Raw genomic sequence first — 12,143 nt, 5'->3', positions numbered from 1 at the left:
GCGCCATCGTTTTCAAATTTTCAAATTTTCAAATTTTAGGCCCTCAAAAGTAAATGGAGCCTCACCAAAGTCGATCATGGTATGATAACAGTACAAGTGAGATCAATAAGGCCGTAAGTGAGTAGAGCTACTCGTGAATGTGTTTGGATTCAACTCGAATTAACTCGGCTTGAGATTAAGGGTGGGCAAAAATCTGCCCACCCGCACCAACTTGCATCCTCCGACTCACAAATATTGATTTTTAAATTTATTTTGTGGATACGGGTTGGATTTTGTCCAACCTGTACGAGGCGAGGAGGGTTAGGGTTTTAAAAAACCCCGGGGACCCACCTCGCCCCGCCCCATAAGTTAAAAAAAAATAAATAAAAAATAAAAAATAAAAAAAAAACCCAAAACAAAAGAAACCTAACTTCTAGTATTCTAGACCCTTCATTTTCTACTTTTCTAACCTAGCGCCTACAGCCTCCAAGACTTTCATTTCTCTTCTTCTCTTCGTTTTCTAACCTAGCGCCGCACAAAGATCTAGCCTCTAGGACTTTTCGTTTTCTCCTTGTTCTTCACCAATTCACCTCGCCGCCGCTCTTCATCTTCGTTTTTCCCTTGTTAGTGATCTTTGAAGCCATGGCTGTGTAGTGCATCTGATTGTGAGTACCAAGTGGCTCCGTCCAGTACCAAAATTTTATTCCATTGTTTTGTTTCTTGTTTCAATGAGTATGTGGGTTTTGTTGATTGCCAGGATTCGGATTTTGGATTTGGGTAGGGGCGGAGCTACTCTTTGGCTTGGGGGGCCTAGGCCCCACCAAGCCAAAGGTTTTTCCCCAAAAAAAAAAAAAATAATAATAATAATAATAATTAAACTTTTACTCCTAATTTTCTTCTTCTTCTTAGTTTTGGCCCCTCCAAAGTTTTTTTTTTTTTTTTTTTTTTTTTTATTTTTTTTTTTTTTTTTTTTAAATTTGGCCCCCCCAAAGTCTAAAACCTGGCTCCGCCCTTGGATTTAGGTTTTGTTGATTGCCTGAATTTGGTTTTTGTTTCTTGTTTTCGTCTCTTCATCTTCTTCGCCCAAACCTGCCCTGTACTGCCCAACCCGCATTCCCCACCCCGCATCAATCCTCCCACAGAACTCATATTTTGCGATTTACGGGTGGCATTTTCCAAAACCGTAGGGCTGTGGGGCAGGGGCAAAAATGGCGGAAATCTGCCCCGCCCCGGCCCACCCCGTGCACACCCCTACTCGAGATCAGTTTGTTTATTAAATGAACATAACACGAACAAAATATTCAGGATTGTATAAATTTAGGCTCAGCTCGATTCGTATAAGCTTTTATAACTTTATTTATATTATTTTTATAAAATTATTTTTAACTTTATAATGAGAACATGTTAAGTTTTTTTTAAGAAAAAAAATATATTCTTCGTAATATATATATATATATATATATATATATATATATATATAAAGTTGAATTATTGTAATTGTAAGTCTGGATATAAATATAAGTGCATTGTGTGTATATGAATGATAAATATACTATAAGATAAATATATAAAATCAATATTAGATTATTTAAGATTTGAGTTAACTTATCTAATTATTCAAACAATAAATCTTAACCATAATTAAGTAACTAATAATTAGTATTAATTTTTTTAAAAAAAAAAATCACGACGTTTACTTTAAATATGGAATAACTAAATAAATTAAGTAGCTCGTGAATAAGTTTAAGTTCGTTAAAAAATTAAAGAAACAAAGCTTAAACAAATTATTTGGTTCGGTGATAAGCTCGACCCCGACTTATATTCGAAAAAAATTAAACAAACTGAGTTTGAACATTAAATATTCGGCTCGATTCAGTTCGATTACAGCCCTAAATATCAACAATGGGAGATCCTTCCTTCCCCTACTTTCCCTCCCTTTTTCCATGTGTTGCTAAAAAAAAAAAAAAAGAGAGAGAGAGAGAAGAAGAAGAAGAAGGTTCAGTACTTTGGCAATATATAAAGTGGAATATACTCAAATAGAAAGAAAATAACAATTCTCAGATTTTTTTTTGTTTTCTTTAGAGGTGTGTAGATTTCCAGCGTTCTGATGGCTAGCTGATCCATAAGACCAGCTTTTGGCAGTAGGCAGAAGTGGGGTCGGACACAATCTTTTGGTTTCTGATAGAAGTTAAAGACGGGAACGAAGGTTTGTTTGAGTTTTTGACAAAATTTCAATCCTCTCAACTTTATTTTATGTTCTATTTTACTTGTTTCTGACAAAGTAGGGCAATGAAGTATGTTTTATCTTGTCTTTAGATTGTTAATTGATGTTAATTCCGAGTTTTGGAGAAGTGTTCAATCAGTATTTTAATAATGAGATGCGTGTTATTTATTATAATATCTATTTTTAGTGTGATTATCTTGAGATGTTTTTATTTTTATTTTTTGGGACAAATATGTTTTCGGTCAATGTGTTTTAGAGTTTTAAAAAATAGTTATGTGAGTTTTAAAAAGTGATTAATCACTCCCTAGAGTAAGTAAAAGAGAACAAATTAGTTTATGCCGTTAGAAAAGCTGACAGAATCCATTAATATGTCACATTAACAAGAATCAAGCCAGTCATAAGGAGTGGCCAAACCACCCATGGCCATTGTCCATTGGGGGTGGTTCGGCCAACCCCTCCAATTAAGCACAAGATGAATGAATTTGATATAGTAAGGAGCCAGTTGCCATACCAAAAAAGAAGGATGTTGGAAACACAGAGAATGTAAAATCTTCTGCGTTTATTAACCTATCTTGCTGCCACAGGACTTGGTTGAACTCAAACTGCAAAATCCAATCTTACATGTTAGTGATGATCTAAAAGCTATATGCTCACCAGTTAATTACCAAAATAACCACAGTAAATTCACAAGAAGAAGAAATCCACAATAAGGGACTACAAAATTGCAACAATCTCAGCTGCTGGCCGGCCGTTCTTTCTACTGTGCAGTGTTCAGTACGGTCAAAACTTCCTAGCAGCTCGCTGTTGAATCCGCATTTTATCCTGCTCAAACTTGCTTTGCAACAACATGACCTCTGCAAGGAATAATGTCATGCATCAGTATCAGCACCATCCCAACAATAAGGATAAACATGTCCAACTTATCCTTCAGAAAAATTAAGTACAGAAGAAACAAATAGGAAATAACGAGCATCACCTCAATGTGCCCTAGTTGTTTTGCCAAGGATAAAAGCCTTAAATGCACCTATCTTAAACTTATTCACACACACTACATTGTATGCACACTACATTCATATACAGGTATGAATTTACCGCATAAGTGATATTGCTCTATTTTCCTCCTTTACATGAGTGAAATTGTCCAAACTTAAGAGGCTCGCAGACAAGACCTTTAGATACTGCTTTAAGAAATGCAAGAATCATCTTGAAAAGGGATTAAAAACCTTAATGTACATGTTTGCCTTGGTATATCCTAGAGAACATCATAGAGACAAGCTATGTTGCAAGGAAACAGAGGCACATAAAGACAAGTGAAAACACAATATGCAGTTTGGGGATGTAAGCGGCTGTTACAAACAAGTTTTGTCCCTCGAATTCTTTTACCAAGAGTTTCATGCGCATTCAGAAGCTACAACTAAACTCTACAAGCTCTATCTCATGTTTATACATAATTATTGTAGAAATAAAAAAATTAATTATAAAAGCAGAAAAAGGAAAATTTAGCTGAAACAAAATAATCTACAGTCTTCTGAATTCTAAGCTCTTTATTAAATTCTCAATAATATCGCATATATGCAAAAACAGGTTTTCAGGAAAAGCTTTCCAGATAAGATTCATCCTACCATTCCTCTGGGCTTCTCTTCTTTGAAAGCGGTAGAAATCTAAGCCAACTTCTTTACCCTTCTTGTTGGCCATCTTATCCTCCACAACAGCCTGGGCTATGGAGCCCACAGTAATTCCACTTTCAGCATCCATTGTCTTTTTCCTTTATGATGAACAACAACTATCCAACCCCCTTCGGCAGCTTGGGCCCCTCTTTCTTTCCTTTCCTGTATGTGCCATAACAAGATAAATAATGACTGAAGTAAGCATGAGCCTCATAGATAATAGTTGGAAAAAAGATGACCACAAAACGTTTCTAAATGTGCAAGATATTGATTTTATAGGAATAGACACATCCACCATATTTGACCAGTAGAAAACTTTCCACAATTTTATAAGATTAGACACATCCACCATAGTGACCAAAAGAAAATTTTCCGCGAAAGATGTATGCATGAATTCCTAAATTTATTAGCACATGAGCAACATCAAACATGATACATTGTGATGGACACAAATGTACATTTCCCTTTTCGCACGATAAAATGCTAATCTTGCATAGCGGAGGTTAGATTCATACTGCTATATGTGGCATATACTTAACAAACAAGTATGCGTTCAAATAAAATTGTGCAGAAGTGTAGTAGAAAGCACATGTATCAACCACTGAATGCCCTTTTGATCAAAGAACTATAACAACTGTGCTTTGTTCACACGTATATTCCTGTATATGTACACATAACTTTTCTCTGATTTGAGGAGCAAGTAGGAAACTGTTCTTCAGGGCATAGGTACAACAGTTGTAGGAGAGGATAATTAAAAGGATACTATAGTTCAATATCAAATTCAGAATCACTGACAGAGTAACAGAGGAGGACAATACCCGCTCTAGTTGTGCCATGTGAGCAGTTATAGAGTCATCAATCTTTTGCTGCAATACCTTCAACCCTGGTCTACTTTGGAGGTATTCCATAATCCATTCTGCAATTAAGAAGCTTTCAATAAGCAAACCATCTCATGAATCATGACCATCAATTAACAGTAGCAAATGATACTTTGAAACATCCTCAAAATAAAACTGATTATGCATGTAACTTGGTCAATATTGTTTTAAGCAAGTTTAAGCATTTTCAGTGTATCTGTGGGTTTTTTTTTTCTGTTTTTTTTTTTTTTTGGGGGGGGGGGGGTGGGGGGGGGGTGGGGGGGACACGTACCATTTCTCTTTCTATAGAAGTGATCTTTTTAACAATTGCTTTTCCAAAAAAACAAAAAAGCCATATGTTTACTAAATAGTATTTCTTGACACTAGATTATGAGAAATCGAAAGCACACAAATAAATGTCCCAAATTAAGTAATTTATACTTTGTATTCCTTTCGAGCAGTCCTCGTACACAGAAGAGATTTGATAAACTTCGTCTTGATCAGCTTCTCCTCTCTTTTCCTGTGACTTCTCAGCTTCCTTGGATGAATTTTGATCCTTCTTTCTCTTCATTCTAGCTTTCTTCGAATTACCTATTAGGAAAAAATTTGCCTATTTATCGACATATGATTACTACGAAGAATATGTTGCCACTAGATTGTGAGCAGTTGAACACACAAAAGCAAATGTACTGAATTAAAAAATTCATACCTGTCATCCCTTTGGAGCAGCTCTCATCCCCAGGAGAGAGATGAGAAACCTCATCCTGATCAGCTTCTCCCTTCTTCAGTGTCTTACCCTTTTTTGATGAATCATGATCCTCCTTTTTCTTTCTCTTAGTTTTCTTGGGCTTACCTACACGACAAAGGAGAAAACCAATGAAGTTCTGTGAAATTGAAACTGTCATTTTGTGACATGTGGTCTAGACCAAACGAAAGGCATCACACATCTACGAGTTTTGATCTCTGTTTCAACATCAACCTCCCTGAGCACTTCTAAACTTTTAATATTTTCTTCGGATTGAAAATGGCTTCCATTTGCCACTCCACCATCTAAAGACAAAAAAATCAACTTAATTATGATGAACATTGAAAATAATAGTATGAACGCCACCTATACAGAATCAAAACGGTTTGCTTCACAACTAAAGTAAAGAATGGAGAATAATGATCTCAGATTAATGTAAAACAGAACTGCAAAAGAATAAAATAAAGTAATACACTACAATCGCATTGATAATAAAAAATTCTACAACCAGCAGATCTTTTGATGTACCCAAGAAGGAAGGAAAAAAAAGGTATCAGATGGTTCTAGGCAGCAAGAATATATTAAGATATAAAAATTTTAAAAAAAGTAACAGCTTTATAATCTAAAGTTGACAAAAGTATTAATTATGCTTCATTTGACATGAACATTACATTAGATAACTAATGTTGAAAATCCATGAACACACCATCTTGATCGTCAAATTCAACTTGATCCTCTGCATTGAGTTTATCACATTTTCCAATCAGAGCAGCATTTCTTTCGTCATTGTTTCTATTTTTCTTCCTTGATGACTCTTTCCTTTTCTTTGATAGGACCATCTCAAAAAAATAAAAGAAAACCTAATATGAATAAGAAAAGATTCTTTCAGATTTAAAGCTCTTCTGACACACCATTGGCATGTAAAAGCTACTTTTACCTTCAATATTGCTCCAAACAGCTTCACCAGTGTCAACATAACTTCCCTTCTCCCTTTTTTCTCTTCTTCACTTTAGTCTTGAGTAGAAAAGACTAAAGAACGAAGTGACCGACTCCACCGCCCAATCATGCACTGGTCTGGTAAAACAATCATTCCACTAAAGAATATCATCAAAAAACTGCACACAATCCACCACCAAAGCCTCCTTACCGCAAGGAATACTAAAAACTCTGGAAAAGCAGCCTTCATAATTTGGTCTCACACCAAAGATCATGCCAAAATATGATATTGGACCTAGGGGTGTAAGCCGCACTATATGAGCAAATAATACCCACATTCCACACATTGCAAAGGGCTGATTTTAGTGCCCACCCACAACCACACAGGCAGTCAATTTTTTTGTACTAAATGCCCATGACATCTACTGTGCATTTCAAGCTCTTTTTTGGGCTTTCAGATTTTTTTTTTTTTTCTTTAAAAAAAAAGACTATGGACTTAATTTAAATGGGCATGTCGTTCTTTTAAAGCTTATTATAAGCCTTTTTAGATGGGCTGTCAATTTTCACACGACCCACAAACCGGACATGAGCCAAACACAAAATTAGAAAGTTAGGGTTTTATATAATCGAGTTAGGGACAATTCAGGTCAACCTGAATAAACCCGTTTAATAAATGGGTCAATCCCGAGCCTACTCACTTAATTCATGGGTGGCCTGCATAACTCGTGTAAAGTAAAAAAAGATTTTAAAAAAAAAAAATTAAAAAATTAAGGGATAAATACCCCATTGGTACCTGAGTTTTACGTGTTTTTAAATTTAGTACATCAGTTTTGTTTCGTATCATAGGTGGTACCTGAATTAAGGGTAAAAACCCATTTGGTACCTCTGTTAGATTTTCCGTCCGAAATTTAACGGCTCGCCACGTGTCAACCGCTGAGGTTGACACGTGGCACTACATAAAAAAAAATTAAAAATTAAAAATTAAAATCTTTAGAAAATGATTAAAAATAATAAAATTTTTAAAAAAAAATTAAAAAAAGAAAAAAGAAGAGGGGTGGCTGAGCCACCCCCTTGGCCGGTCTGGCCGGTCTGGGGTGGCCGAACCACCCCATAGGGGGTGGTTCGGCCACCCCACAGTTGAAAAAAAAAAAAAAAAATTTGGAAGGGTTTTGGCCCTAGGGGGTGGCCGAACCACCCCCGTGGCCCATGGGGGTGGTTCGGCCACCCCAAGGGCAAACCCTCAATTTCTTTTTGGATGGGTTTTGGCCCTTGGGGGTGGCCGAACCACCCCCTAGGGCCAAAACCCTTCCAAAATTTTTTTTTTTTTTTTTTCAACTGTGGGGTGGCCGAACCACCCCATAGGGGGTGGTTCGGCCACCCCAGACCGGTTAGACCGGCCAAGGGGGTGGCTCAGCCACCCCTCTTCTTTTTTCTTTTTTTAATTTTCTTTTTTAAAATTTTATTATTTTTAATAATTTTCTAAAGATTTTAATTTTTAATTTTTAATTTTTAATTTTTTTTTATGTAGTGCCACGTGTCAACCTCAGCGGTTGACACGTGGCGAGCCGTTAAAATTCGGACGGAAAATCTAACAGAGGTACCAAATGGGTTTTTACCCTTAATTCAGGTACCACCTATGATACGAAACAAAACTGAGGTACTAAATTTAAAAACACGTAAAACTCAGGTACCAATGGAGTATTTATCCCAAAAATTAAAAAACAAAACCCTAAAAGGCTAAAATTAATATAAATTCATTTTTATATAAAATTCATAGAAATTATTATTATTCTTTTTTTGCAATTAAATTCATATACAAGTCAAAACGGATGAAACGGACCCAACACGACCTATTTATTAAATAGATTATGTGGGTCGTGTTGTGTCACCCGATTATTGAAATTGGTCGTATCAGGGTTGAGGAGTTTGACCCATCGAGGTTGGGTTGACCCATGCATCGACTTGACCCGAACCCGACACGCAAACATGAATTGTTAGCTTTAGGCTGAATCCAGTTTTTGAACTAAATATACTTGTACATTGTAATGACAATACAAATTGAGTTGTAAACTTCAGGGGATAACAAGTATTTATAAACTAAATTCTAATATATATATATATATAGGCCTTGTTTGGCAAGGGAGAGAAAATTCTTCATTCCCCTCTTCACTTTTCCCAAAAACAATCAACTTCAAAATATTCTAACTTTATATCACATCAATAATTTTTTATTACTATTTAAATAAATAAAAAATTCACTACAATACAAAACTTTTTCACTTTTCCATACAAATTCTTTTTACTTTATATCACATCTATCATTTCTTACTACTACCCCAAACTCACACTCCCTTACCAAACAAGGCCATAAAAAATGCATCTATTTATAAACCTTAGGTAATACATGTAGATTGAAAAAAAAAAAAAAAAAAAAAAAAAAAAAAAAAAAAAAAAAAAAAAAACCTACAAAATACAATTGAATTGAATTCTCTGGAAAAAAAAAATACAAATGAATTGACTTTAAGTGCCTTGAAATAATTTCCCTAGCTAGATAGTGGACACACAAAGTCAATTTAGTGTTTAAGTGACATTTTAAACCACGAAGCCAAAATAGCCAATACTAAATGCATGAAACACACAAAAGTAAAGTTTCAATAAGACAAACCTATTATATATATATATATATATATATATGGGTAGGCGGAGGAGGATATTATCTACCTCCACCTACCCATATTTCACTATCCGTTTGCATATGCAGATAACGGATATGGTATCCTCCTGCCCGAGGTTTAGGGCTGAAAATCCTATGATTTGTTTATTATGGGTTTGGCAATGCATCTATTAAGCTTATTGGATATTGGTGCAAGTGCATGGACCTAACTATTTTGACAAATTAAGATTTTGGATAGAAAACAAGTAGAGAAATGGGAGAGAAAAAAAAAAATCAATCACATACGATACACAAAATTTATGTGGTTCGACATAAAGGCTTATGTCCTCAAGAGAAGATGAGCAAGAGAAATTTACTAAACAAAATATGAAGTACAAAAGTTTGTGATAAACACAAACCCTTACTCCCATTATATCCTGAGCTACGCTTACTCACAAAGAGAATTTGCTATTTACTCTAAATTCTCTTGGTAGGCTCTCTTACTAAGCTCTCATACCCGAACTGTTATACCAAGCATATTTATATAGCATATAAATTTGGTTATTAAGGGCTTTACCCACACTAAGAGAAAACCCAATACTAGAAGAAAAGCCCATTGTGAGCCGGCATCAAAATCTGCCTTAACCGACGCCAATTTAAGCCACCAATGAGAAGGAAAACCAGCCTTAAGTTGGCTGGTTTTGCAATAAATGCAAAACCAAGGTGGCAAGATGCCGTCATCAAGCACTAAAAGGTGATTGAATACTTGTCCACAATTTCGGCTAGCTTGAACTCCATAACTGGCTTGGAGGGCTTTAGCTTCTTGATTTGAGAGCCATAACAACATGGCTTGTTTACCAATTGGTGGCTGTATTCAAGCTATGTAAACAACTTTGATATGTAGGTTCATGCATCTAGAGAGATAGATAGTTTTTGACAAGCACTTGGCATCGCAAAAAACTGTAGTGCTTTAGTATAAGTGAACTTAACAAGATCAGGATGTTAGCAATTCACAACTAATACTCGAGCATTATAGAATTTGGCAATGCATCTAGTATGACTTTTGAATATTAATGATTTCCTTCCCATTAGTTTCATAGGTGGCGTGTATAAAATCATGTCTAACATCCTAGCTAGCAGGCTGAAAACAGTGTTGGATAAGGTTATTTCCAGGTCTCAGAATACTTTCATCAAGGGAAGAGATATTAGATTTCGTCCTTGTGACCAATGAATACTTGACAATCGTAACAGATCAGGGGATCCTAGTGTGCCCTGTAAGTTAGAGTTAGAGAAGGTGTATGACCATGTAAATTGGGGTTTCTGGTTGTTCCTGTTGAGGAGATGTGTTTTTTTGGGGAGAAATGGCGTGAATGGATAGCTTATTGACTTTTACACAATTTTGTAAGAAATATAATCAATGCCATTATCTCATGATGTTTAGAGTATGAAACCCACAATGAATGTTTTTATGATTTCCAACATAAAATAATGAAAGATAATAAAATTATGGTAATTTCAACATTCATTGTGGAGATTAAGTCTGTTAAAATCTTTCTTTTCTTGTCTTTTTTTTTTTTTTTTTTTCTGTTCTCAAAATAAAAAAGATGAACAAATAACCACAATAATATATATATCTCGAAATGGTGAACCCCAAAATTTTCATAGAAAACACAACGAGCTTTGTTCTATTTTAAAAAAAAAAAGGCACCCTATAAAGTCAATTGGCTCGGTGGAGCTCATTATACATAAGTTTTATGCTATCGTCATCTTGCTCCAAAAAATGAGCTCATTACACGTGTATATGAGGTAATTTTGAAAATTTTGTACCAAAAAATGAAAGAATACAGAAATTGCTAACGGAGTGCTTACATTGTAAAATTCGGAAACTTTGTTGGATACATTGTCATTTTTTAAACACAAAAGTGAAAAAGTTTGCAAACTTTGGGGGGTAAAATGTATTTTTTTTTTTTCCAAAAAAAAACAACCGAGAAACAGAAGAAGCAGAAAGAAAATGAAAAAAAATGTGACCAAAGGAGAAGCAAGACCGAATCCAATACCTTTAGGAGCCATTGGTTTCGAAGAATCTGAAGAAACATCTGCCTGTAGACCCTTTCAATCACCTGAAAGCCTAACAAAATACACAAAAATATAGCACACAAAGGTTAAAGGATAACTCTCTAAACCAGTAAAGAAACTCCAAGCTCGTGACTTCCTTCAAGTATACCAATGAAAGAGTGAAATTGCTTAGAATTCAAGCTTTTACATGCTCAGAGAGAGAGAGAGACCTGTGCGAGCGCGAGGGAAGCGAAGTGGCAGTCTCTAGGGTTTGGGAGGGAAAAGGAACGAGGAAATTGAACCCGGTGGCTTATATAGAGGGGCTTGGTTAAATTACCTGAATGTCCATGTCAATTACCACATTGACCAGCACCGAGCTAATCATGGGCCCGGTAATTGACCCTGACTTTGAAGCCCAGCCCAGCCCACGAGGAGCCCAGTCAAAATCGACTGGGACAGAAAGCTTGAGGATTTTTTTTTTTTTTTTTTTTTTTGTTGTATGTAATAGCCAGGAACAGCCCAAAACTTGATAAAGATATACTTGATATATATATATATATATATATCTCAAAATTTTATATATAAATATATATAATTTTCATTATAGAAACTCACTGGTTTTCTAGACGAAACAATTTGGTAGTTATAGAATAGAGTAACGTTCCTGCTCAATAATTATACACACTTTGTAAAACAAAGTTGATGTGAAAATGAATTTTACTCTTTTTTCTATGAAAGTGAAAAAAATAAAAGTGTGCAATTGTTGTAAAAATCATTTTTACATCAGTTTTATTATACAATTGTTGTGCGAGAAAAATTATCCTATAGAATAAAGGTTATGTATCTGAAATTTTAAGGTTTAACCATCAAATTTAAACTCTAAAATTTTACATAATTATCTTTTTCCTTTAATAATATATCAAGAAAAAAAAATATATCAAGAAAAGAAACAACCCACTAAAAAAAAGAAAAAAATCGGCCCTCGGGTAAATTTCGAAGTTGTTTCGCGCCCAAACACTAATTTATT

At 35.0% G+C, this 12,143-nt stretch overlaps 1 protein-coding gene across 1 annotated transcript; it reads right to left on the bottom strand.

Moving 5' to 3' along the window:
• Nucleotides 1-1,823: 1,823 nt before the first annotated feature.
• Nucleotides 1,824-11,390, bottom strand: LOC133852392 (uncharacterized). The gene is made up of 8 exons (XM_062289138.1): nt 11,347-11,390; nt 11,119-11,189; nt 5,437-5,777; nt 5,169-5,318; nt 4,689-4,786; nt 3,826-4,032; nt 2,715-3,057; nt 1,824-1,930 (listed from the first exon to the last, which is right to left on the bottom strand). The coding sequence occupies exons 3-6, from the start codon at nt 5,630-5,632 to the stop codon at nt 3,922-3,924; spliced, it is 555 nt and encodes a 184-aa protein (XP_062145122.1). The 5' UTR covers nt 5,633-5,777; nt 11,119-11,189; nt 11,347-11,390; the 3' UTR covers nt 1,824-1,930; nt 2,715-3,057; nt 3,826-3,921.
• Nucleotides 11,391-12,143: the final 753 nt, after the last annotated feature.

Source organism: Alnus glutinosa, chromosome 12, assembly GCF_958979055.1.
Source record: "Alnus glutinosa chromosome 12, dhAlnGlut1.1, whole genome shotgun sequence".
Taxonomy (NCBI): Eukaryota; Viridiplantae; Streptophyta; class Magnoliopsida; order Fagales; family Betulaceae; genus Alnus; species Alnus glutinosa.
Note: the sequence above shows the minus strand (reverse complement) of the source record. Positions and strands in the feature narration are given on the sequence as shown.

Coding starts and splice junctions, on each gene's coding strand:
- LOC133852392 (XM_062289138.1), bottom strand. CDS start 5,632: ATGACAGTTTCAATTTCACAGAACTTCATTGGTTTTCTCCTTTGTCGT. Junction 4,787..5,168: donor CTGCTCGAAAGGAATACAAA/GTATAAATTACT, acceptor TCTTAATTGCAG/AATGGATTATGGAATACCTC. Junction 4,033..4,688: donor ACATGGCACAACTAGAGCGG/GTATTGTCCTCC, acceptor TGGCACATACAG/GAAAGGAAAGAAAGAGGGGC.